Source organism: Cricetulus griseus (assembly GCF_003668045.3).
Source record: "Cricetulus griseus strain 17A/GY chromosome 1 unlocalized genomic scaffold, alternate assembly CriGri-PICRH-1.0 chr1_0, whole genome shotgun sequence".
In the NCBI taxonomy this organism is placed as follows: domain Eukaryota; kingdom Metazoa; phylum Chordata; class Mammalia; order Rodentia; family Cricetidae; genus Cricetulus; species Cricetulus griseus.
Window position 1 is genome coordinate 274,596,308 of NW_023276806.1, and position 26,789 is coordinate 274,623,096.

Sequence of the window (26,789 nt, forward strand, 5' to 3'; positions counted from 1 at the left end):
TGAGTAAGTTACTGTGAAATGGAGTAATTAAAACTTTTTTTTTTTTTTTTTTTTTTTTTGAGACAGGGTCTCTACATAAGCCATGGCTGTCCTGGAACTCACTGTGTAGACCAGGCTGGCCCACAGAAATTACCTGCCTCTGCCTCTAGTAAACCACTGCACTCAACTTAAAGCTTAATCTTAGAACCAAGATTATTTATTTAACATTACTACATAGACAGTGTAGGTGGATCTTACTGAGTTGTAGGCCAGCCTACAGAGCTCTTTCTAAAATATCCAAAACTATACAAAAACCCAGCCAGGCAGTGGTGGCATACACTTGTAATCCCAGCACTCGGGAGGCAGAAGGTGGTTTTAGGACAGCTGGGGCTAAGTAGAGAAACCCTGTCTTGAAAAACAGAAAGAAAGGAAGGAAGGAAAAAAAAAAAAAACCAAAGAATCGACTAATGTCTCAAAGTTTAGTTACCTTCAATAAAGAATTGAATTCACCCCCCAAAACAAACCAAAACAGTGGAGGGAAAGAAAGTTTTGAAACAAGACCCCTAGTCCAACCTGGTTATTGAGTATTATTTTTAACTAGTGGCCACCAAAGTTACAAAGGAAACTTTTTACAGCTATGAGAGAAAAACTTACTGCTCCAAATTTTAACTTGGAAGGATCTTAGTCTTTTGCACTACTAGGGTGTGACCCACTGATTTGTATATGATAAGCAAGAACCATACCTCATACTTGTATACCTAGCTTCTCACTAATGTTTTAAAGAAGTTTATTAAAAGGACTATTTTCTTTCTGTCTGTCTTTTTTTTCTTTGAGACAGGGTTTTTCTGTGTAGCCCTGGCTGTCCTTGGAGCCAAAGATCCATCTGCCACTGCCTCTGAAGTGCTGGGATTAAAGGTTTTTGCCACCACTGCCCAGCTAGAAGGACCATTTTCTAAGGGACATGGGACAAATGTAGTGTCTACAAAAATTATTTTAGAGAATATTCTAGGTACTTCAGAGTCTTACTAGTTTATACTTAGTTCTACCTCAGATTAGAAGCTATAGTAAGTACTACATACAGTCTATGCTTATCTTTCACCTGTTTTGATCCTGTGAACAGTCCGGAATACATGCTTCTTAAAAGTATAATGCAACAAATATTAACTGGTAAAAATTAATTCATGTTATCTAAATAAAAATCTTCATTTTGCTTTTAGGGTGTTTGCTTTGATGTTCCTACAAGTGAGTCGGAAAGACTACAGGTATGTAAATTTTTTATCTTTTTAAATAACTGGGTGTTTCTTTAAAAGACTACTTTGAAAAACTTAGAGTTATTTATCATGCCTCAATTTATTAAGAAAGTCCTTAATATGAAATGTTGCCTTTCCCAAAATTAAAAATTTATTATGGGTAATTTCAAATGTAAATAATAATTGGAGGCTAAAGGGATATTTAAGACCACTTGCACCCCCTTGTAGAGGACCCAGGTTCCATTCCCAGCATCCACAAGAAGGTTCATAAAACCAGGGAATCTGATACCTTCTGACCACCAAAGGTGCTGTACACAACATAGAAATGTAGGCAAGAGGCCTGGAGAGATGGCTCAGAGGTTAAGAACACTGACTGCTCTTCCAGAGGTCCTGAGTTCAATTCCCAGCAACCACATGGTGGCTCACAACCATCCATTGTGAGATCTGATGCCCTCTTCTGGTTGCAGATATACATGGAAGCAGAATGTTGTATGCATATTAAATAAATAAAATCTTTAAAAAAAAGAAAGAAATGTAGGCAAGACACTGACACATTTAAAAAAAAAAAAACTCTTGAAAAAATTCTTTTTAAAGATTTACTTATTTGTTATGTATATAGTGTTCTGTCTGCATGTACGCCTGCATGCCAGAAGAGGGTACCAGATCTCATAACAGATGGTTGTGAGTCACCAAGTGGTTGCTGGGAATTTGAACTTAGGACCTCTGGAAGAGAGTCAGTTTCCTTAACCTCTGAGCCATGTCTTCAGCCCCCTAAAAAAATTATTTAATGAGTCCCAATAGGTGTATAGCCAGCTTCAATATTTTGATAATCTTGTGGACAGTTTTATCAAATCCTTTCTATTCATTTCCACTGTTTATAGTAGACAAACTCCATTTCAATCTTTTTTTTTTTTAACTGTATTTTTATTTTATGTGCATTGGTGTTTTACCTGCACATCTGTGTGAAGATGCCAGATCCCCTAGAATTGGAGTTACAGACAGTTGGGAGCTGTCACGTAGGTGCTGGGAATTGAACCCAGTTCCTCTGGAAAAGCAGTCAGTGCTATTGATCACTGAGCCAGTTCTCCCGCCCCCTTGTCATTTCAGTTTAACTATTCCTACATATTTAAATGTTAGGGATTTAAACTATTTAAACATAGTCATAATATTATAATTCCTTCTATAAAAATATTCTCTAATATATTGTATTTAAATTTTACCTTTTTTCTCTTGATTATCTTTCTTTGCTATTCTCAGGTTGGAAGCTAGGATGTTACTCATGATAGGTTAACACTGAGCTTCCCCATAGCCTTACTGAATTTTTATTTTCTGAGACAAGGTTTCTCTGTATAGTCCTGGCTATCTTGGAACTTGATCTGTAGACCAGGCTGTCATCAAACTCAGACATCTGCCTGCCTCTGCCTTCCAAGTGCTGGGATTAAACGTGTGGGCCATTACTGCCCACCCACTAGATTCTCATAGTCAAGAATTTGGCTTTCTATGCCTTTGGTTTTATGTACATTTTAGGGAGGTAGTATTGCAGCAAAAGTCCTGGTATCTAGCCCAAGCCAACTTGGAACTTAATATATAGCTCAGACTTGATACTTGTGTGTGCCACATATAGCTTATTCATAGACCTATTTTTAAATAATGGGATTCTGCTGTTTATTACATTGATTTATGCGTGGGGTGGGGCATGTGCATACTGTGGAATATATATGAGTTCCAAAGACAACTTGTGCAAGTTGGGTCTCTCCTACCACGTGGTTCCCAGGCACAGATAAGTCATCAGTGTTGGTAACAAGCACCTTTACCCACTAAGACATCTCAGCAGTCCCCACTATACTCTTTTTGGAGTCTTTAAAATATTGTGGATACCAGTAACCAGTGAGATGGCCCAGTGGTGAAAGATGCTTAATGTGACTTTAAACCCTGGTACCAACATAAAGGTGAAAGAAGAGAACCAACTCCTCACAGTTGTCATTTGACCTCCACATACACGCCTACCCACACAAATACATCCAGACAAAACATCCACATTCATAAAAGTAAAAATTTATTCAAAGTTTAAAGAAATATTGTGTATCCTTTTGGGGTTGGTGGTAATTGGGAATTGAACTCAGGACTCTCATGAGTTGGAGGCAGGTGCTCTAGCCCCCCTTTTCCTTTTTGTTGCGAGACAGTGTCTCACTAACTTGCTTATGCTGACTCTGAATTAACTTAGTAGTAGCCTAGGCAGTCCTTGAACTTAGATGATCCCGAATCTGGTTTTACTTGTGGTCCTGTTGATGTAGTTGCTTATAATACTTCACTGCTTATTAATAGTCTGTTTTTGTTTTTGTTTTTTGTTTGTTTGTTTGTTTGTCCTGAGAAAGAGATGCTGTCTTTTAGAAAACATAACTGTTATGATTAGGGATCCATAATCTTGAAAAGGGTCTGGTGGTTTCTCTACACTTGATCTTAGCCAGAAGCCTGAGAAGTGGCAGAAATTTCTTTTGAGGTTAAAATTTGAGTATGTTACTGTTTTGCTTATTTTCTGCTTTTCATTGTTCTTGACACTTTAAGGGAAAAATGCCCTTCATCTAGTAGCTAAAACTCACTTGTTTATGTGCTTTATTTTGCATTTCTATTAATCCTGTATATCCCTTTAACAGGCAGAGTGGCATGATTCAGATTGGATACTCTCAGTGCCAGCCAAATTACCAGAAATTGAAGAATATTATGATGGAAACACATCTTCTAATCCTAGACAGAGGGGCGGCTGGTCAGGCGGCAGGTCAGGCCGTTCAGGCCGGTCTGGTGGTCGATCTGGTGGCCGATCAGGTAGACAGAGTCGACAGGGGAGTCGGTCAGGAAGTCGGCAAGATGGTAGAAGACGAAATGGGAACCGAAATCGATCAAGAAGTGGGGGCCATAAACGGAGTTTTGACTAAGTGTTTGATCGTTAATCTTCCAGTGTGAGCTTGCCTATTTCTGTCTAATCATGTATATTATTCACCAAAAATTAGGTCATCATAGTTGAGGTATTTGTCTGTAATTTGCAAAGAAGTTGGTCGTATTTTTTTAAAATATTTCACAAGAATGGTTGTAAACAAATCTACTTATCCAGCTATACCTTTGAATTAAAAAAAGCCCCTTTTATTGTCTGTTTTCATTCTGTGTTAAGAATTTTTTCAATGTAATCTTTTAAAATTTCTTCTATGATTATGCTAGTTTTTTTGTTTTGTTTTGTTTTGGTTTTTAGAGACAGGGTTTCTCTGTGTAGCTTTGGAGCTATCCTGGCAGTCGCTCTGGAGACCAAGCTGGCCTCAAACTCACAGAGATCTGCTTGCCTCTGCCTCCCAAGCACACATTTATAAACGGAATAGTCTCTAGTTTCATAAAACTCACTGTTTAGCAATCAGCCAGTTATAATAAACACGAATGAATAAAGACCAATACTAAAGCAGGTGTGGAATGCAGAGGACTAGGGTGTACCTACTTAGTTTTAAGATCGAGGAATAGTTATTTTTGTTTTTGAAGCTTTTTTGTAGCCTAGAGTTGCTTGCAGTCACTCTCACCGGCCAGATGACTTTAGAAGGCTAAGGGCTTGCAGGCAGAGAGAGCAACATATACAGGAATCCAGAGAGTAAGTCTGAAGAAGAAACAGTTTAGTGTGGTTTGCATATTATAGGTTAAGGGTGGGAGAAAGAAAGAAGATTGATTATTTAAGATATCCAATGTTAAAAGCCTTATCTTTATTGTTAAGGAGTTCCAGTTTGACTGAGTACAATGGGAAGAAATTACAAAGGGTTTAAGGTCAGAAATGATTAGTTTTTTTAGTGTGTGTGTGTGTATCTGTGTACTATGTGTGTACCGTTGGAGGCCAGAAGAGGGTGTTGGATCTCCTGGAACTACAGTTACAAATGTTTGTGTGCTATCATATAGGTGATAGGAACTGAACTGCTCTTAACTGCTGAGCCTGAAGGGGTAATATGGTTAGGTTTATATTTCAGAAAGATCACTGGCTTCATAGAGACAAGTATGTTGGGAGAGAGCTAGACTGAAGGCCAGGTGACCCCTAAAGAGGCTATATGAGGACTGGAGATATAACTTCGTAGTAGAGTACTTGGCTAGCTGGTAAAGGAAAGGGCTTAGTCCTTAACACTGAAAGAAAAACAGTTGTAGAATAATCAATGTAGAGAGATGCTGGTGATACAAACTAATTTATGTTATGAGAACCAATGCACTTGAAAGGTTGGTACCTGCCCAAAACCATAGCTAAATAATATGTACTGGAGTCAAGATTTAAGCCCACAAAAACAGTGGCAGTGGATATTTTAAAAAATTGGATAAGCTAGGCATGGTGGCGAATACTTTTAATCCTGGCACTTGAGAGGCAAAGGTAAGTGGATTTATCTGAGTTTGAGATCAGCCTAGTCAACCTAGGGAACACCAGGCTACATGGTGAGACCCTGTCTCAAGAAACAAGTAATATGGGTAAATCAGAGGATATAGAATTGTTAGGACTCAAATGTTGGTTGGACTAAAAGGTGAGAGGCAAAAGGAAACGATTTGTTATTAGGATACTGATAAGTAAAGTTCATGAGATATAGGGGTGTGATTAAGTCAGGGTAATGCATATGTATGGTGTGTGTGTGTGTGTGTGTGTGTGTGTGTGTGTACTTCTATTGTGATTTATTTTGAAGACTAGGTCTCTATATATTAAAATTGTATTTCGTATAAATGCAGTTATCCAAGGAGAGCATTGTAAAAGTTGAGATTGAGGAAAGGACCAAGTATACTAATGCACTTCGTGTATAAGAGGATGGTCTCATTGACAGGGACACTGAGAAGAGGGCAGGAAGCTCAGGAATAGCAGGCTGAGGAAATAGGAAATGAGGAACCAAATCTGAGCTAGTCACTTCATTTGACAAAAAGACCCACGGCAGTAGTAGTGATGGTGGGCATGGTGACACACTTTTGCAACTTCAGCTGACCTGGGTTACATCATAATACATATCACATGCTTGCCAGACATGGAGAGCTCCTTTTAGGAATTTATCCACGGATGGGGGAGAATAAAGCTGTAAGTCCAACACAAGATAGTGTGGCTAGGATTTTTGTACATAAGGATGGTGGTAAGAGAAGCTATCTGATATGTGCTAAAAATAATAGGAGTCCAGAAGGAAATTTGGAACAGAAGATTCTGTTTTCAGTACTCTGAAAACTAAAAATGGAGCAATATCCCTACAAAAACCCAAATGAATGAGTTCATGCACAGAACTAGTAATTTTAGCTTCAGGTATGTGGGGCAGTGCCTTTCAGTATTTGGTTAGTAATAAAACCTAGCTGAGTCTGGGTGTTGAGGGAAAAAGTCTAGGGTAGATATGTATTGGTCACAAGTAGAAGAATGAATTGATTTCTGTAGGCAACATAGCATTCTCATTCTGTGTGTGGATAGAGATGGGAGCAGGTGACTGATCACAGGTGGGTTCTATTCTGAGAAATGAAAAGACTGACAAAACAGATTGGCAACATGACTAATGTCTATGGATAGAAGTGACTACAATATAATGGGGCAGAGAACTCTGAAGGTCTGGGAGCTGGAGAGGTTTGAAATCTAAAGGGTAATGGAGGAGCTGGAGCAATGGCTCAGTGGTTAAAAACACATACTGTTCTTGCAGAAGACTCAGGTTCAATTCCCAGCACCCACATCAGGTAGATCACAACTGCCTGTAACTCTAGTTTCAGGTAATCTGATACCCCTCTGACATACGCCTGTGCACACACAATTAAAAAGAATATGGATTGAAAAAAGGAGTAGGTTAATGGGTGAATAAGGAACAGGTTGGTGGGTCTCTGAGCTTGAAGCTAAGCCAAGGCTACATAGTGAGACAGTATCCAAAGTGGAGCACCAAACAGTGGTGGCTCACGCCTTTAATCCCAGCACTCGGGAAGCAGAGGCAGGCAGATCTCTGTGAGTTCAAGGCCATCCTGGTCTACAGAGTAAGTGCCAGGACAGGCTCTAAAGCTGTCAGCAAATGGTAGGTTTGGCAAATTACTGAATGAGGATTGTGGGGTAATAGTACCATGTATCCTCAGTTTACAATGGCTTTTGTGTGAAAGTATAGGAGAGTGGTTTGGAAATGGGTTTGAGGAAACAGGCACATGGAATGATGGGAGGAACAACACAGCATGGGTATAAGAAAGCTGGAGGGGTACATTTCTCTCCAAGAGCCAGATTGCAGGTTAGCCAAGGAGGGAAAACTTGGAATTGCTAGACTAAGGAAGGGCATGCGGACTGCTGTCACTGGGGGATAGTGAAGCTGCACCTATGTGATTGTGAGCTCTAATTTTAATATGCAAATCTGCATTGCCTGAGTACCAGTACATTTATTCAGGTCATGGTTCGTCCACAGTGTCCCAAGCAATGTTTTGGGTGCATGAGGAGTGTCTGGTTTCTGCCCTCCAGAGCTCAGAATCTAGTGAAAGAATAATATATGTCTGAACTTATGGCAGTGCAGTGATTATGATAAGCAAATTCTGAGAGCAAGGATACCCAGCCCAGAAATTCAGAGACATAGTTGAGCTTCGGTAGGGCTGGAGAAATGGCTCAGAGATGGCTCTGCAGGATTTGCAGAAGACTCAGGTTCAATTCCCAGCACCCACATCAGGTAGATCACAACTGCCTGTAACTCTAGTTTATGCCCTCTGACATACGCCCGTGCACACACAATTAAAAAGAATATGGATTGAAAAAAGGAGTAGGTTAGTGCACACTTTTAATGGGTGAGTAAGGAACAGGTTGGTGGGTCTCTGAGCTTGAAGCTAAGCCAAGGCTACATCCTGCAGAAACACCTTTCTGTTGCCAAAAATGTTCCCAGCACGCATGTCAAGTGGCTTGCAACTGCCTTTACCTCTAGCCTCAAGGCATCCAATGTCCTGGTCTCCAAGGGCAACAGAAGGCATGTGCACAACCACATAGACCCACATACATATAAAACCAAAAGAGCTGGGAATGGCTGTCTAGACAAAAGCACAGAATAGCTAAACTAACATTGTCTAAATATTGTCAACTATGAGTAGATCTTATTGCTGTGGTCGTCCCTGAGGAAGGCAGTGGTTGTTTTGATCAGCCGTTGAAGGGGTTTGTATAATAGACTAAGATATAAGCATGCAGGTAAATGCTACATGGTGTATTTAAAGCAAGGTGGATTTAAAGGATATACCTACTAAAGAGTACCTCTCCTATCAGCAGGGGTTATAACCAAATTAAATAATAGCTTCTACCTTAAAACAAAATTTAGCCAGCTTTGGCGGCACACACTCTTAACCCCAGCACTCAAGGGACACAGACAGGCAGAACGCTGAGTTTGAGGTCAGCCTGGTCTACAAAGCCTAGGACTGTTACACAGAAAAACCTTGTCCCCAAAACCCAAACCAAACAACCCCCTTGAAGTATGTGCACCAGGCAGGACTCATATTTAGGGATCTGCCCGCCTCTTAGTCCTAAATGCTGGGATTAACGGCGTGCACCCCTACAACCTGCCAATTCTGGTTCTTTTAAATTGTTCATATTGAGCGGCGTGTATATGGGTATCGATGGTGCCACGGAACGCGCGCGTGAAAGAACAATTGTGCGGTCGGTTCTGGATTCCAGGGATCGCAATTTCAGGTCACGAGACCTGAGCTATCTCGCGGGTCCCTGAATTCTGGTGCTCACCAAGACACCTGGGTTTAGCTGTCGTCTCCATCAGTTTTCCACAAGGGATTAAGGATACACATCGCAAGAATGTGTTGGCGGAAAAATGTCGCCTTCCGGTAATCCCAGACTTTGTAAATGGAGGCAGCAGGTTAGTTCCACCTGGCTAGACGTGTTATCTCACAGTGCCGGCGGGAATCCGGCTATATGATTATAGTTAAAAGAGAATACCAAGACCGCCTCCATGCTGCATTCACAGATGCCTTCCCCGGTCTTGCGAACCGGAGCCTTCCGGGTGTTCGTTGCTTCCGCCGGATGCACCCGGTTACGGAAGTGACGAACTAGGGCGGGCTGAGAGGCGGTGCGCTTTCTTCCTCTCTCTTTTGCACGCGGTGGAGGAAACCGGTTGGTCTGAGCAGCTCGTGCAGAATAATGCCGGGAAAACTCCGCAGTGAGTCTAAGTTGGGATCAGCCGCGGCCGAGGAAAGCATGGAGACGTTGCCACGCGAGAAGGTGAGACTTGGGGCCCCGACCGGGCCAGGCGCGGGAGGGAGCGCGCGGCCCTCCGCGGGCCGCTCTGACAGGCCGAGCCGGCTGGCGTGTCGCCGGCCACGCGTTACTGGCCCGGCTTGAGAGTGCGGAAGGGGATTGCAGATCGCGTCACAGACAGCGATGCCAGAAGCAATGGCACACGGGCGGCATCTGCAGTGACACACACACACACACACACACACACACGGTTTCTCCTTTAAGAAAAAAAAAGAAAAAAAAACTAAGAAAATGAGGTGATGCGGGCCCTTCTATTTATCACTCACATCTGCGTGGAATTGGAGTTGGGCTAAGTGAAGACCCTCTTACAGAGGGGATCTGTGTGAGCAAGGTTAAATCGCCTTCTCTCTCTAATTCCTTGAATGAGAAGATTTAAGGTGACAGTCTCCAATGATCAAAGTAGAAGGAAACGGAGGTTGTCCCAGAACTCCTGTGTTGTACTACGTAGTTCACGTTTTGCTATCTCTGGGTGCTTTTAGGTAGGAGCCTTTTAAAGAAATAGCAATATATTCGGATACGTGGAGAAACCGCATGGGGCAAAGCTTTCCCGGTTTGCATCTGCGTCTTCAGCTGTGAGATACTGAAGTCAAGAGGGACCTGACTACTTGTTTATGTTTCTAACTGGACTCCCTGGCTATTTTTCACATATGTGACAGGTGTTTAAGGGGTGGGGGGATTACCCATAATCCATTTGTTTTTTTAAGATTTATTTATTGTATATGCAGTGTTCTGCCTCCATGTGTGCCTGCACGCCTGCAGAGGGCACCAGATCTCATTACGGATGGTTGTGAGCCACCACGTGGTTGCTGGGAATTGAACTCAGGACCTCTGGAAGAGCAGTCAGTGCCCTTAAGCTCTGAGCCATCTCTCCAGCTCCCCATAATCCATTATTTTTAGGACGTTTTTTGTGGTATCAGGGACCAGACCTCAGGCCGTTCACATGTGGGCAGGTGCTGTACTACCAATGAGCTATAGTGAATGGATTTGCTTGCTCCTGCGTTTGTCGAAGCTAACAGTCAACGTTGTGTGGGTGTCTTTAACACTTCCCATTCTACTTTTGGGGACCAAGTTACTCTCTAAATCTGGATCCCTCCGATTCACCTAGGCTGGCTAAGCTCCCCACTCCAGCCCCACCAGCTGGGGTGACAGGAACGTGCCCCTACACCCATCTTTTTACATGGGTTTCCAGTTGAAGTCCTCATTACTTGCACTGTAGGCATATTGCCCCCAGAACCATTTCCCCTGCTCTTGGTTACTTTTTGTAATGAGCCTTGGGGATCCCTTAAAACTCTTGGGAAACTACAGTTTTATAATGATTAACCAGTATGAACTGTAGAATTACATTAAGCCAAGCATAGTGGTGCCTACCTTTAATGCTAGTATTTGGGAAGCAGAGACAGGCAAATCTCTGAGTTCAAGGCCATCCTGGTCTACAGAGTGAGTCCAGGACAGCCAAGCCAGTTCTATATAATGAGACCCTGCCTCTTAAAAATTATAATACAATATAATTCCCTTTCCTCTTCCTAACCCCTTCCATATAACCCCTACCTCTCTTTAAAATTCATGGTTTCCCTTTGAATTGTTTATACTCTAAATTGCTTTTGCACACATGATCACACATTCCTAAATACAGCCTGCTCTGTCCACATGTTACCTGTATGAGTATAATTTCAGGGCAATTTTTGTTTTGTTTTTTCAATACAGGGTTTCTGTGTAGCTTTGGAGCCTATCCTGATCTGCCTCTGCCTCCCAAGTGCTGGGATTAAAGGCATGCACCACCAACGCCCAGCTTGACTCTAAGTAGTCCTGAAATAATACAGAAAGATAGTGGATTTGTTCATTTCTGTGTCTTTATTAATTTTTTAGAAAACTACAAAGAAGACAAAATCTAAGACCGAAGAAGCAACAGAAGGAATGGAAAAAACTATTTCCTCCAAATCTAAATCAGTTAAAAAGAAAAGTCCTTCTGAAGATGATATGGAGCCCCCCAAGTCCAAGAAGGCCAAAAAGCAAGAAGAGCCACCTCAAGATGACAGTACTTCTAAAAGCAAAACCTCCAAGAAGAAAAAGGAGCCCCTTGAGAAGAAAGCAGCACCTGCTAAAACCAAAGAAGTAAAAATCGAGGAGCCTTCTGAGGAAGATGCAGATGTTCCTAAGCCTAGGAAGATGAAGAAAGGGAAGGAAGCAAATGGAGACATTGGAGAGAAAAGCCCCAAGCTCAAGAATGGATTCTCTCATCCTGAGTTGAATTCCACCTTCAATGAAGTTATTGGTGAAGAAAGTAGTAGTGAGGCAGAGAAGGTAAAGCTGAGCTTCCCTTTTGGGTGGGTGGGTGGGTTGGTGTCTTAGCAGGCTTGGTGATGAATAAGCATCTTATCCGCTGCTGTCTCACCAGCTGGTGAAGTTGTACTACAGTAAGTACACTGTATTCCATTGCTTCAGGAGAATGGGTTGTCACTACACATAATTGTAAGCATTTTAAAATTGTTTGGGCAGTGGAGGTTGAACCCTGGGCCTTGAGCATACATTTTATTTTAATAGTAGAAGGAAATTTGATATGTCAGCACCTCATTGGGTTACATAACAAGCTCTAGGATGGAACTTTGCACCAGAGAGATAGATTTGGTTTTTGTGAGTACTGGAGCAAGTACCTTGGCATGTGTGTGGAGTTTGGACAACTTATGGAGTCTGTTCTGTGTCCACCCTGTGGGTTCTGCTGATCAAACTCCCTTCATCGGGCTTTGGCAGCCTCTCCCCCAGAACTGGATGATAATGCGCTCTCTTCACAAATGGCATCCTGCATTCATGTGCATGTAACTTATTGATTTCTGTGGTCTTTCTCATGGATAGGAAATACCTGTGGAACAGAAAGAAGGCGCTTTCTCTAATTTCCCCATATCTCAAGAGACTGTCAAGCTTCTCAAAGGTGAGGTTGCCTGGTGTCAGAATTTGAATTCACTCTCTCAGTTGTCATGAATAGGGACCAGTTCTTACTGTAGGCATCTGACCACAGTGGAGTAGACTTAGGCATTACAAATAGGACTGTGCTGTTTTGATTCAGTTATTTAGATGTAGTCAGCATCCAGAAATTCAATGATTGACACACTTTTCTGTCATCTCTGTCCTCTTGCACCTGAGGTTAATGTTACTAGGATGTCCTGAAGCCTTGGGTCTGTCTTTGAACAAGCTGAGAAGTTGTAGGTATTTCACTGTCACAGCATGGTATAGAACTTCAGTCTTTCGGGTTCAGATGAGCTTGTGGCTGAGATTTGATCACAAGTAAAAGATCATTAATACTTTTCAGTATTCTTCGATACTTAGAATGTATTTAACCTAACTTTGTAGATGCTGGGGAAAAGTGGAATTCCCCAATTCTTTCTGCAGGACCAGACGTATGTTTCAGTTGGCATTTGTATTTTAACAAAACCTTAGGGTTTGGTTCCTAACACTGAAAATAAAATTAAAAAAATGACAACTAACATGATTGATTCATTCACAGCTCGTGGAGTAAACTTCCTGTTTCCTATACAAGCCAAGACATTCCACCATGTGTACAGTGGAAAAGACTTAATTGCCCAGGCACGGACAGGAACTGGGAAGACATTCTCCTTTGCCATCCCCTTGATTGAGAAGCTTCAGGGTGGGTTACAAGACAAGAAGAGAGGCCGTGCCCCTCAGGTAACAACCTTCAGTTCATCCCAGCGTGCCCCCCCCCCAGGTCACTGAGCAGAAGCACATGTGGGCCTGTTTTGCATATGCTATTTAGGATTGGTTCCTCTAAGGTCCTTGTGATCCCTGAATTCATCTGAATGTAGGCTGGGGTGATTCTTTTGAATTGTGGCCATCAACTCTGTGTGTCAATACTGTAATCTGTCTTGTGGTTGTTATCATCCATAGTTACTAATTCATGTTCACATTCCCTTTAAATGTTGGGTGTGCTTGGGGTGCGGAGATTTGATCCTGGGCAAATTTATTTATTTGTTTGTTTCTTTATTTATTTAAGACAGTCTCTATATAGACTAGGCTGGCCTCTAGCTCACAGACATACACCTGCCTCTGCCTCTTGGTTGCTGGGGTTATAACGTTATGTAGTACCATGACTGGTTTCTGGGTCATTGTTTTTGCTATTCAGAATGAATTGAATGAGTGTTCAAAGAACCCATCTACAAGTGTTGGGGCCTTGCCAGTTGACAGGTTTTAGTTTAAATCTAGGCTTGGCCTCCATCTTGGATATCTACCTCAAAGGTTGTTGAGAATTAATCAGACTAATGAGTACTTTACAGTGGATAAGGCACCTGGGAAAGCTGGAATATTGGCTAATGTTGGTATAGCTCCTCCTGGTTATTTTCCTGAAACTCTAGCTCTCCTCTGGATTAGCACACATTTGGACACCTGCTTCTAATTGGCTTGATCACAGACTCTTAGAATATTACCTGGGGACTGTCTTAGTGTTCCTATCATGTAGCACGTCGTAGTTTTTGCAAAGCACGTGATAAATGTTTTGAGTATATGTCAAGATGGGTGGGATGGGGTGGCTCAGCAGTTGAAAGCACTGGCTGCTTTTCCACATGGTGGCTGACATCCTTTAACCTCCAGTTCGAGGGGAACAAATGCACTCTTCTGGTTTCTGTGGGCACTGCACGTATGTGATGCACAGAAAATAAAAATAAGTAAACCTTTAAAAAAAAGATAAGTAGTATGAATTGATCAATGTGGTGGATTCTGGAGTGGCTGAGAAACAAATAGTGCACAACCCTTGAAATTCTGTGTTTTTTCTCTTTCAGGTGCTAGTTCTTGCACCTACAAGAGAATTAGCAAATCAAGTGAGCAACGACTTCAGTGACATCACAAAAAAGCTATCAGTGGCTTGTTTTTATGGTGGAACTCCCTATGGTGGTCAAAGTAAGTACATTCAAAAGCCAGGCCGGGAAGTAGCCAGCCGTTGTTCTGGATGCCTCTTCCACTTAGAGTATGTCTTCATCTCATTTTGGGGGCTTTTTTCTTGGCTGTTGTTTAAAGGTGGCCAAGAGCAGGGTCCTGAGTGATTAAGGTAAATCTTAGGGTATTTAGTATTTCCTGAAGACTGCAACAGTGTGCTTCTTGCTGCAAGCAGACTTTTTTCACAGGCATCAGATTTTGCAGTCCCTTCTTCTTGTCCAATGCTTTCTAGCCAGGACCTTGCTCTCTCTTTGAACGGAAGATCAAGCATTGGCACACGATCGGTATGATTTTCATCCTCAGTGGCTTTGGAAGGCCTGGGGTGATTAAATCTTGACTGATTCCATAGTAGTTAGCTGTCCAGGTTGCTTAAATTTTGTATTTTTGAAGGTTGTATTAGGTAATGAAAGGTGCCCAGTGAGTGAGCCCTGTGTCCCCAGTGATTCTTTACCTCAGCAGAGTGTTTGCCTTTCTGTGTTGTTTCACCCTCTTACACCCTACAGAAGCTTCCTGTTTCTTACCTTCACATAGTGAGTGTCACACTTGGGAAGTTAAGGGAAGAAAGAGGGCTGAGTTCAAGAGCATTCTGAACTACATATTAATACCCTTCCCCCAACCTCCCAAAATTTGTTTCTCTAAGATTGTCACTGGCTGTCTGGGAATTTTGACATTTTCTGCCAGTCAAACAGAAATTCGTGTCCCCCACAACCCCCCACCCAACTCCCCATGGTTTCTCCGTATTGCTCTGGAGGCTGTCCTGGAACTCACTTTGTAGAGCAGGCTGGCCTTGAACTCACAGAGATCCGCCTGCCTCTGCCTCCTGATTCCTGGGATTAAAGGCGTTCACCACCATGCCAGAAAGTCATTTCTTGTGCTACTATTTCCTAGTGGATCATTTTCCTATTATGTTAGTATGCTGGCTCTCATTTTTCATGTGCTCTCCCACTGGAGTGGACTTACCTTCAGTGTTGTATGTTACTTTATAGCTGTCTGGTTTAGAATAAAAATGTATTTAAATGGATACTCCGTGCAGATAAAAGGAATTTTAAAACAAGGAAACTCTTTTTACTGGAATTTTTTATAGTCGACTGCATACGGAGTGGGATTGATATACTGGTTGGGACCCCAGGTCGTATTAAAGACCACCTGCAGAATGGCAAGCTAGATCTCACCAAACTTAAACATGTTGTCCTGGATGAAGTTGACCAGATGTTGGATATGGGTTTTGCCGATCAAGTCGAAGAAATCTTATGTGTGGCATACAAGAAAGGTAAGCCTCAAATTTAGGGACTGATAGAAGGAACCTAAGGTAGGGTGTAGTGAAATTGTCTTCCAGGAGATAAATAGGGCACTTACTCAAGGAAGCTTAGTTTGTTTTTTGTTTGTTTGTTTGTTTTGTTTTGTTTTTTATTTTTGTTTTTCAAGGGTTTCTCTATGTAGCCCTCATTGTTCTGGAACTCGATTTGTAGACGAGGCTGTCCTTGAACTCACTGAGATCTGCCTGCCTCTGCCTCCCAAGTGCTGGGATTAAAGTTGTGCACCAACATTCGGCAAAGACTTGAAAATTTTAAAGCCAGCACGCGTTCTATAATTGGTGAAAGCTTGGGAGAAGAAAATTTTCTTTTTCTGCCAGCTTGATACACTCACTGTTCAAACAGCTTTCAGTGTATTTCGGGTGTGTGTGTACTAATCATAAATCAACCGTTAAATATTCAAACCTTGTCAGGTGATTGGGCATGATTTATTCTTCCATCTTCCACTTTTCACCTTTATTTCATATAGAGGATTCTGCTTACAGAGGATTTAAGCGGCTGGAGCTCTGTAGTACTTGGAATTGGTTCTGTGATGCAAGTCTCCCTCCATAAGTAGAGCTAACTGATCCAGTTGTACAGGGCACTGAACTGCTTCTACCAGCTTGTGCCCTTTGGTGCTCCTGAGAACAACACCATAGTGCTGCTAAGCCCAGATGATCAGATACATTGATGCATTGCCTTTGTCTGTTGGGGATACTTAGGATTGAGCTGAAGGCTTTGTCACTGGATTGCACCCCAGCCCTGGATTCTGGATTCTTTTTTAAGATTTATTTATTATTTATATATTGTACTGCCTGTTAATGTATGCCTGCATGCTAGAAGTGGGTGCCAAATCTCATTACAAATGGTTGTGAGCTACCATGTGGTTGCTGGGAATTTGACTCAGGACTTTTGGAAGAGCAGCCAGTGCTCCTAACCTGAGCCATCTCTCCAACCTCTGATTCTGGATTCTTAAAATACTAAGCTGCTGTGGGTTTTGTCAGAGGCTGTTTAATTAGAGATCCATGCTGTTGGGTACCTGGACTTCAGGATTGCTTATTCAGTTGTTGAGCCTCCTTCATGGGACAGATTTCCTGTGTGGGTAAGGGATGGATGGCAAAGGCTAGAAAACAAAATAGATTGATTTCATGTACTTTGATCATTTAGAGATCCTTTACGATGACAAATTATTTCAGGTTTTGTGTATTGGGAGGTGTTAGCATCTTTAATAGTGTCTTTGATGTATAGGCTGGCTGGTCACCAGTGGTTGGTGGTGATGGTGGTGTGGTCTGGAGATGCCAGGTGAGGTGGAGTACTGTGTTTGCAGGTTTGTTTGGATTATTCACGCTGACTTCTTTTTCCCCCAAGATTCTGAAGACAACCCCCAAACATTGCTTTTCTCTGCAACTTGCCCTCATTGGGTGTTTAATGTTGCTAAGAAATACATGAAATCTACATACGAACAGGTGGACCTGATTGGTAAAAAGACTCAGAAAGCAGCCATAACTGTGGAGGTAATGATTCATTTAGTTGCCGGAAGTAGTAGTATTAAATTGCTGAGCATTTTGTTTCCTGTCTGATAGTTTTAAGACTAGCTAAAATACAAGCTCTTTTTTTTTAGGTGAATACTAAGTAATCCCTTAAGAAGAGCCAAGTAAAATGCATCTTTCTCTTTTATGTATGGTATCTGCTTTCTGGATTTCACCATCTAGTAGCCTGATTTAGAGTTAACTTGAAACCTTATGTTTGAATTAGATAAAGTGATTACATTTAGAATTTAGCCTCTAGAGGGCAGCAGAGCAATCTGACTCATCATCATTTCACCCAAGAGCAGTATGTTTTTTAAGTGGATGAAGGGGCATAGCACACACAGGCCTTTCTTGTCAGTTATTTGGTTTCCTGCAGGAGCCTGGGAAATAGTGTTTCCTGATTGCATTAGAACGTAAAGACTCCAGATGCTCTTTGGAGAAAGAGGCCTGGGGACAGACCACGTTGCTCTTTACTTTTGTTTATTTAGCTTCCTTCTTTCCCTCTAAGCAGTGGTGGCAGCAGACAGCCCTGTAAGGCCTGCATTTACTTCTTGTTCCACGGCATTAGACTTAAGTTGAGAAGGGAGCTGGGAGATCCCAGCCAGACTTTTCTAAATCCCGTTTCTTCTCTTCAAAGCACTTGGCCATTAAGTGTCACTGGAGTGAGAGGGCAGCCGTTATTGGGGATGTGATCAGAGTGTACAGTGGTCATCAAGGGCGTACTATCATCTTTTGTGAAACCAAGAGAGAAGCCCAGGAGCTGTCACAGAATACATGCATAAAGCAGGTTGGTCCTTCTCATGTCCACCTTGGACATGTTTGCTTTCATTCTGTTTTCAGTCACCCGGTGACTTCCCAGTTGTGTTCAATTAGGGGAAGCTTCTCTAATGGTCAGGGTGTATGTAATAAATCAGTCCTGGTTCGATGTAAAGCTACATGTACATCACTTAACTCTTGGGTGGTATTTCCAACCTTGAAGAGTGTAGTTATAAACAGTTGACATCAGGCTGAGGGCTGCAGACAGTTTGAAGATTTTCCCGAGTAAGAAGGCATCAGTTTTTCACTTTGTATTACTTCCAGAAGGAGAATCCAGACTTAGCTCTTGGGCCTCTTGGAGGGTGCTGTGTTGGGTTTGTATTCTTAGGTCAGTTTATGTCTTTGGCAGGATGCCCAGTCATTACATGGTGACATTCCACAGAAGCAAAGAGAAATCACCCTGAAAGGTTTCCGAAATGGCAGTTTCGGGGTTTTGGTTGCAACCAATGTTGCTGCACGTGGCTTAGACATCCCTGAGGTTGACTTGGTTGTTCAAAGCTGTCCACCAAAGGTAAGGTTTTTTTGTGTGTGTGTTTTTCCCTAAACAGGAATAAAACATTGCTTTTGTTTTTTTTGGGGTACCAAAAGTTGCTTCATTGGCTTGACTTTTATGTAGTTTTCAGTACATTGTTTGTCAGTCTTGGTGACATACACCTTTCATTCCAGAATTCTGTTTGATAGCTTTTGAGTTCTATATAGAGAATTTCGGGGCAAACATTTGCTACCTTGCTTGGATTTTTATTATGTACTTTGGATTTTGAAGGCTTGCAGAAGAGAGTATGCTAACCTGTTGTTACCGTTTATGTATGACTCAGGGATTTTGTTTAGATGTCTGCCCCATCTCTGCTTCCCGCCCTCAGTGCTCCCCCCACCTCCACCCTCATAATCATGTGTTCTAGCAGCCTCCCCACTCCTTTCAGTGAATAAATCCTTTTTTCCTCTTGGGGGCCATTTCTGATTTTCTGAATTCTACACACAGTTTGGATAGGTCGGTGTGGGTGGGTGGATGATGGATAGATAGATAGATAGATAGATAGATAGATAGATAGATAGATAGATAAAGAAGTTACTCTCTGCATATAAGAAAGAATATTCAGTGTTTGTCTTCCAAGTTGGTTCTTTCCAATTGACTGCAAAATTTATCATTGAATTTTTTGTGATATGGTAAAATTCATTATGTCCATATACATTTTCCTTATCCATTAGTCTGTTGGACATTTAGGCTGGTCCCATGTCTTTTTGTTGTAAATAGAAACAATCTACCTTATTAACAAATTTTTAAAAAAATACTTGAATGTATAGAGTTAAATAAACTGTTATTAAAACAAATTTTAATACTTTTATTATAGTCACTTGAAGCTTGGAAATACACATACCCTTGGAATATTTGCACACAGGCTAGTGAGCACTGTTTGAGAGGTTTTGAAGCTCATAGTTTCATTCACTGACCTGCACACACTCCTTAATCTTAGTTATATCACTCCTGTGCTTGGTTTTCATAGGATGTGGAGTCCTACATTCACCGTTCGGGGCGGACAGGCAGAGCTGGAAGGACAGGGGTTTGCATCTGCTTTTATCAGCACAAGGATGAATACCAATTAGCACAAGTGGAACAGAAAGCGGTAAGGTGATTTTCTAACTCGAATTCAGCACATACTACATTCTGAAGGCAAAGACAGTCTTTAGGACCTTGGCGGAAAGCATCTTAAATATGGGTTAGATAACTTGTGTTTGAAAATAGTGATACGTATTATACTTGAAAGACAATTCGTATATATAATATGAACAATGGTATGAACGTGACCAGAAATACTTGAGATTAGAGTATGGAGAAGGGATGGTGTGAGAGATAGCATTGGAAGGATAGAGGGAACTGGGTTGTGGTAAATGGACCTACAACACTTGAGGGACTGAGGCAGGAGGATCACCATGAGTTTCAAACACTGGGGAAGCAGTGTCCATGATTAGAGGTGGTAAGGTAGGCGTTCTCCTGTGGTATTAATTCCATTCCCAAACCCATAGCCTGACACTAAGGATGAGAAAAATCATCAGTCTCACATTGAGGATCAGCCTATATCACAATAAGTTTCTTGGGCTGGAGAGATGGCTCAGAGGTGAGCACACTGACTGCTCTCCCAGAGGTCCTGAGTTCAATTCCCAGCAACCACATGGTGGCTCACAACCATTTATAATGGGATCTGGTGCCATCTTCACATTGAGGCAAAACACTGTATACGTAATTAATAAATCTGAGAAAAAAGAAAACTATTTAAAATTTAAAAAAGAAAGTTACTCTCAGAAACAATAACCTTTGTACATGAAATTGTGGTTTGTTTTCTTGTAGGGAATTAAGTTTAAACGGATAGGTGTTCCATCTGCAGCAGAAATAATAAAAGCCTCCAGCAAGGATGCCATCAGGTATGTTCTCCACCATCGCCAAGGTCTGTTTCCATGCTGCTGCTTTTCTGTATTCTTTATAAAGAGTTAATGCAGCCAGTTACTTTTCATCAGACAGCGAGCTTGGTAGAAAATATATCCATGTTTCTAGTTATCCCTGCCCTGTTTCTCAAGGGAAGCCACTGTCAAGAGTTAGGTATGTGTTGGACATTTTAAGGATGTTTCCCACTTTGTGCCTGGTTAGATGGGATCACAGATAACGTTCCAAATCTTCATTCACTTCTTCCCTTTGTGGTAGAATGAAAACTGATAGGAGCAAGGATTGTTTGGCTGTATCTTGTAGCGATTTTATTTGTAGTGGTATTGCTGTGTAGAATTATCCTGTAGAAGCCAGGCGTTGGTGGCACATGGGACCTGGGCATAGTAATGGACATCTGTCATTCAATTCAAGCAGGAGGATAAGTGTGAAGCCATCCTGCTCTTCATAGGAAGTTCCAGGCAGATGTAATAAGACCCAATCCCAAAGAGCAAAATAAGAGCAAACAAATGTGCTGTGGAACCTCATTGTTTCTTTCATGCTGAAATAGTCTTCTGTCCCGAGAGAGCCTGGAACTTGTTCAAGGTGACCTTCCAATTCAGATCCCCCTGTCTCCACCTCCTCTAAGTGTTGGGATTACAGGCACGTGGCAGCATCTGCAATAAACTGGGATTAAACCCGGGACTTGACTTTGTGCCAGTTTAGCTACACCCCTAGTTGTGCTGATGCCCATTTTAAAACTCATTTATTGTCAGTTACTGTAGTGTTCCTTGTCTTAATTATTCTCTAACAAGTTTACTCTCAAACCACAGGCTTTTAGATTCTGTGCCTCCTACTGCCATTGATCACTTTAAGCAATCTGCTGAGAAGCTGATTGAGGAGAAAGGAGCTGTAGAGGCCCTGGCAGCCGCACTGGCCCACATTTCAGGGGCCACTTCAGTCGACCAGCGCTCATTGATCAACTCACAAGCGGTAAAGTTTTGGTACTTTATAAAATGCCATAAGCAAACCTGAAAGAGTTTATTTGAACTCTGTAAATTGTCTTCACTTTCTCTAGGGGTTAGGAAGGCACTGACTGTGTCCTAATTAAATACGTACTCAACAGGGGTGGAATGAGAGGAGAAACAGCACTGATTGCTCATGGGTTGAAGGGCCAGTAATACACAGCAGGTACATGGCCTGCTGCCAAGTCTCACAACCACAGGATATACATAGTAAGACAGAACAGATTTTTGTACCTGGTCTCTGGCCTCTACACCTAAGCTCACAGAGAGACAAATAAATGAATTACAATCTATTAAAACTGAATGAAAATCCACTGACTTGAATGTTGTGATGGTGAATTCCTTTGGTACATTGAAGTTTCCTGTTTTTATTGAAATAATTGCAGGCCACGGTAGCTTAAGTGCTTCAGCTAATCTCCTCCAGTGCAGACACTTTAGGAAACTAATGACTAGGTGCCGACATTGGTGCTCCCCACTGCCTTCCTAAGATGGCCTTGGTCTACCTGTGCCCATTCTGTGTGGCTGGGTGGTGTGGTGGTACGCTGTCGTCAATGGAGCTATCCTAGGGATACTTCCCTCCCAGAGCAAGTGTTTATTATGCTGCTGATTGGTTTTCAAGACCTAACTTTTATGCCCCTTTCTCCCCTAAGGGCTTTGTGACCATGATCCTACGGTGCTCCATTGAAATGCACAACATTAGTTATGCTTGGAAAGAACTTAAGGAGCAGCTGGGCGAGAGCATTGATGCAAAAGTGAGGGGAATGGTCTTCCTCAAAGGAAAACTGGTGAGTGCGGGGCCTCCAAGACCTCAGCTGAGTTTGGTGGTTGGCATGTTAACCAGGATGTGTCTGCATCCCCCATGGTGCTGCCTCCTACCCAAACTGCTGTGCAGATATCACTTTACCTTTGTGGAGAAATGAGAATAAAAAGGGCAGATAAGTATTATTGGGGAAATAGTCTTGATTATGGGATCCCTTGATGTTCTTATACATGGGTGCATGTGGGAACCCAGAGCCCCTGTGTTAGGTGAAAGTGCTTATGATGTAGGATTTGCATGATCAGAGAGCCTAAACTGGGGGTAAACTTGTTCTACTTACCAGCTCCACATCACCACCCCTTGCATCCTTTACTGTGAGGATACCAAGCAACCTGTGCCTTATTCCCCGTGGGGGCTGACCTTGGTTGCTTACGGTGCTTCCCCTCCACAGTGCTCTTCAAGACTCAGCTTTGACTCTCGGTGAAGACTCCCAGGTTCAATACACAATTAGATGAGTTCTTAACCTGTATGACAGAGTTCTTAGGGCATAATATTCGCCCTGTTGAATTTTCCTTCCCTCTTGAGTGCTTACAATGAAGGCGTTAGTCCCTGAGGCCTACTCAAGGGCAAAAGTTCTCTAGATACCTGAATGTCCCAGTGTTCCTGGAGTTCCCCATGCATGGAGAAGAAGCCCACAAATTTTAGGGCCCTTAAGCGCCTGCCTGATATCTGTGCCTGTGGGTGGGTGGGGAGGTGTGTAGCTCAAACTGCATTATAGTAGTAATTTGGTACTGTGCTAGTTGGTGGCTTTTCCAGAGTGATAAGGAAAGTGCTTATCAAAGAACTTACAGCGTAAATTATATACATTTTCTCATGCTCTCACAGAAAACTGAATTATGAAAAACTAGAAATCAGAAATGTAATTTCTGCTTTTCATTGTGTCCTCCTGAATATGGGTTAGCACAGGATACCTACTCAGGCACTTGCATGTCCTGAATCATTCACCTCCTGCTGTTGTCTTCAGGAGCATGTTAGCCATGTTCCATCCAACATCAGTGCCTGCTGGTTTCGTGGTAGATTTCTTTGTGTTTGGCAGTATCTGGTGCTGGATTAACTCTTCCTGTTTTGATTTCTAGGGAGTTTGTTTTGATGTCCGCACTGAAGCAGTCACGGAAATACAGGTATTTCTTTTTTGTTTTAGTGTTGGTAGACCCAGATCATACAGTATTCATTCTGAAAGCAGAGTGACAGTGCGGGCCACAAAGAACAAACAGCCTTACTGTTTTTTTGTGACCTTGCTGCTGGCCTGCCTTGCTCCTCCCTGTAGTTGTACCCAGCGTCTGGCCCACTACTCTATGCTGAATGCTTTCCTGTGCACTTGGCATTGCTGTGACGAGTGTGTGCCTCAGACAGCTGCAGTGACTGCAGAGTGAGAGCCACCTCTCCACAGGTCCACACACATCTTTGGGGCCTTATACTAGCTTTTTTGTTTTGTTTTCATGGAAAGGGAGAGAGAGGGAGGAAAGACAGATCTGTCTGCCTCATCAGAGAGATGGCGGAAAAGAACCACTAGCAGCTTTGGGGGGGGGAGGGTTCGAGACAGAGTTTCTCTGTGTAGCTTTGGAGCCTATCCTGGCACTCACTCTGGAGACCAGGCTGGCCTGGAACTCACAGAGATCTGCCTCCCGAGTGCTGGGATTAAAGGCGTGCACCACCAACGCCCGGCTTTTTTTTTATTTATTTATTTGTCCTAGCAGCCTTTTAATCACCTGTTTGCAACTTGTTTCTTGGAAACATAAGTTTTTCTTGTAGTTTTACCAAATTTAATAAAACCATGGAACAAACCTTCTACCCACAGGAGAAGTGGCGTGATTCAAGACGCTGGCAGCTCACTGTGGCCACGGAGCAGCCGGAGCTGGAGGGACCCAAGGAAGGATATCGAGGCGGCAGGGGTCAGCGGGATGGCAGTCGCGGTGCCTTTAGAGGACAGCGGGGTGGAAGCAGGAACTTCAGGGGACAGGGGCAGCGAGGAGGAAGAGGGGGAAATAGAAACTTCAGAGGTGACAACAAAGGCCAGAAGCGGAGTTTCAGTAAAGCATTTGGTCCATGAGTAGAGACTAGAAGAAACTATTCACACTGTGGAGCCCAATGCTTCCTTCCTTTTGGATCATCTGCCCGGGCCCCAATCCTTGCAGAGACAGGCTTTGCAACTGTTTGATCTAACCATCATCAACTGTCTTCATTTTGAAGAGGGGTAGGAATTCACTGCAGCATTTTCCAAAGTAGTGAAGTAAAGCTAACCACGGATCTGCCTGTCCTTGTTTGTTGACTTTGCAAGTTCATCTTTGTGTGTTGTGCGTGCTCTAGAGCCTGAACTGAGCATGCACATGCCCTACAACTAAATTCTAAACTCCAAAGAAAGTCATTAAGAGGTGCCACAGTCTTTGGAGGACAACATAGTCAGGGCTTTTTCTTCCCCCTGATACTTGACCTGACAAACAACTGCTGGTGTCTGTATGTGTCTGCTGAGGTTTGATACTGAACAATGCTTTCCAAAGCTATTTCAGATAGTGTATATAAAACATTCTTATGGGAGCCAGTGTCTTTAAAGTTAAGTCCCAAGTGTGTGAAGTCTCTAGGTTTTTTCGGCAGAGATAAGACTGGATAAGTATTATCTGCTTGTGCCTTTCTTTTGGAAGAGTGATTTATCAAGAAGTGATTAAGAGAAGAGGGAGACTGGCTGGTATTACCAAAGAATGTTTCAGAGAAGCCACAAGAATGTTCTTCATCTTCACAAGTGAGGAGGCAGGCAGGAGGGAGGAAGCTTGCTTTGAATGCTGACCACGAGTCAAGGGACTGTATCTACCAGTGGGCAATCTAGTTTTTAAGGGTAAAAATGGGACGATTTTCTCAGTGGCCTAGATCTTAAGCCACAATGAAGATCTGTTTTGGTGGGTTGCTTTTCCATGGAAAAGTTAACACCGCTTAGAGAATTCTAAGACAAGCTACACCATTTGAAGTTGTTGATTTGCTGGAATTGAAGAACTCTATGGTACCTGGCCCAGTAATAACTGCCCACGTTCTCTGGTGTTCTTCCTCTGGCGAACCATCCTACCTAGCACAGAAGTTCATGTGGTGGGGTCCTCTTGCCTTCATAGAGATTCTGTACAGGGAAGCAACAGGCTTTGAAGGACAACCAGAATCACACGCTGCTGCATTTTCTCTGGTTGTTTAGATCAACTGAGATGGATCTTCTGAATGAGATGAATTTGATGTTAGTGTGAGCACTGCCACCTATCGGGTCTTATGGAACACCTGGCACCAAAGGGCTCTGATCACCAAATCCACTTCAGATTCAGCTTTGCCCTTGAGCTCTGACCAGATAGATGGTTCTTGTCCTCTGTGCTTGGAGTTCTTTTGAATACTTTCTTGGTTGATGACTATCTTATAATTAGTTTTGCTTTTGCCCAATTACTGGGCATGCTTTAGTGAAACATTTCACTATTAGGATAAGAATTTATGCCGTATCAAGCTGATGAAAGGACATGCTGGCTGTTCTTTCAGAAGGAGGGGCTGAAACCTTTTTTGGATTAGCCTGTAGAAAAATGATCTGCTAAGCAATGAGAAGATGAATAGGAATCCCATTTACACACCATAAGTAAACCATAGCTCTCTGAACAAATATAGGTTTCTTCTATGTCCTAGAATCTAAACTATTTATGTGTATAATTCAGCTGTTACTTGGCTTAAATAGGGTTATTGGAAAATGTTATCGTTTTTTACTATTTTCTACAGAGAAAATATTTTACAGTTTCAAATAACTCTGGACTTTTGGATTATATGTTCAAGCTGTCTATTGTTTCTCCTGCCATTGTACATAAAATGTTTTTACATTCAAATGAGTTGCTACTGTATAAAGTACTGCATTATGCCATAATAAAGATATTAATGCTTTATAGTTTTGGTGGCTTTTGTTTGCTAAACTGAAAATAGTGTGACATTTTTATTATAACAATGACTGTTAGGTATAAAAATATAGTAAAACCTGGGGCTAAGGTTGTAGAGGCTTGCCTCCCATGCATATTGCATTGGGGAGGTAGAAGCGGGCAGATCAGGGAAAGGTTAGCCTTAGCTAAATTCTCCTAAAAATAAAAGCAATCATGTTAAAATTTCAGTAGGCAATTTTGTACGAATTCCTTTCTTGAAATGAATCATCTGTTCCATTCTTTGAATTGCTCTCTTCCCTTTGCATTCTGCTTACCTTTCTGTACATACACATCTACACCATGGTGCCCTTGCTCTTTTTTGATTTTTCCTGACAGGGTTTCTCTGTGTAGCTTTGTAGACCAGGCTGGCCTCGAGCACACAGAGATCCGCCTGCCTCTGTCTCTCCAGTGCTGGGATTAAAGGCGTGTACCACCACCTCCTAGCCATTAAACTTTTAAAAATGTAAAAGGTTATATCTTAAACTGAGTTTGGTGACATACTAATCCCAGCACTTGGAAGGCAAAGGCAGGAAGATTACCATGAGCTTAAGGCAAGCCTGTGCTACATTGG

At 42.3% G+C, this 26,789-nt stretch overlaps 2 protein-coding genes across 5 annotated transcripts in view; both read left to right on the plus strand.

Moving 5' to 3' along the window:
• Nucleotides 1-4,383, plus strand: part of Ddx50 (DExD-box helicase 50) — a 31,633-nt gene extending 27,250 nt beyond the window's left edge. For all 4 annotated transcript variants that reach the window (XM_027388243.2, XM_027388244.2, XM_027388245.2 and 1 more), the window contains 2 exons: nucleotides 1,197-1,241; nucleotides 3,884-4,383. In XM_027388243.2, coding sequence (XP_027244044.1) covers nucleotides 1,197-1,241; nucleotides 3,884-4,162 — 324 coding nt within the window. In that variant the 3' untranslated portion in view covers nucleotides 4,163-4,383. The remainder of the gene's footprint in view (nucleotides 1-1,196; nucleotides 1,242-3,883) is intronic.
• A 4,882-nt stretch (nucleotides 4,384-9,265) lies between these two features.
• Ddx21 (DExD-box helicase 21) lies at nucleotides 9,266-26,190 on the plus strand. Its single transcript, XM_027388247.2, has 15 exons — nucleotides 9,266-9,426; nucleotides 11,329-11,763; nucleotides 12,313-12,388; nucleotides 12,962-13,140; nucleotides 14,247-14,364; nucleotides 15,485-15,670; nucleotides 17,061-17,206; nucleotides 17,859-18,008; nucleotides 18,387-18,548; nucleotides 19,540-19,659; nucleotides 20,382-20,455; nucleotides 21,284-21,443; nucleotides 22,126-22,260; nucleotides 23,369-23,413; nucleotides 24,091-26,190. Exons 1-15 carry the CDS (start codon nucleotides 9,346-9,348, stop codon nucleotides 24,340-24,342), a joined length of 2,319 nt encoding a protein of 772 aa, XP_027244048.1. The 5' UTR covers nucleotides 9,266-9,345; the 3' UTR covers nucleotides 24,343-26,190.
• Nucleotides 26,191-26,789: the final 599 nt, after the last annotated feature.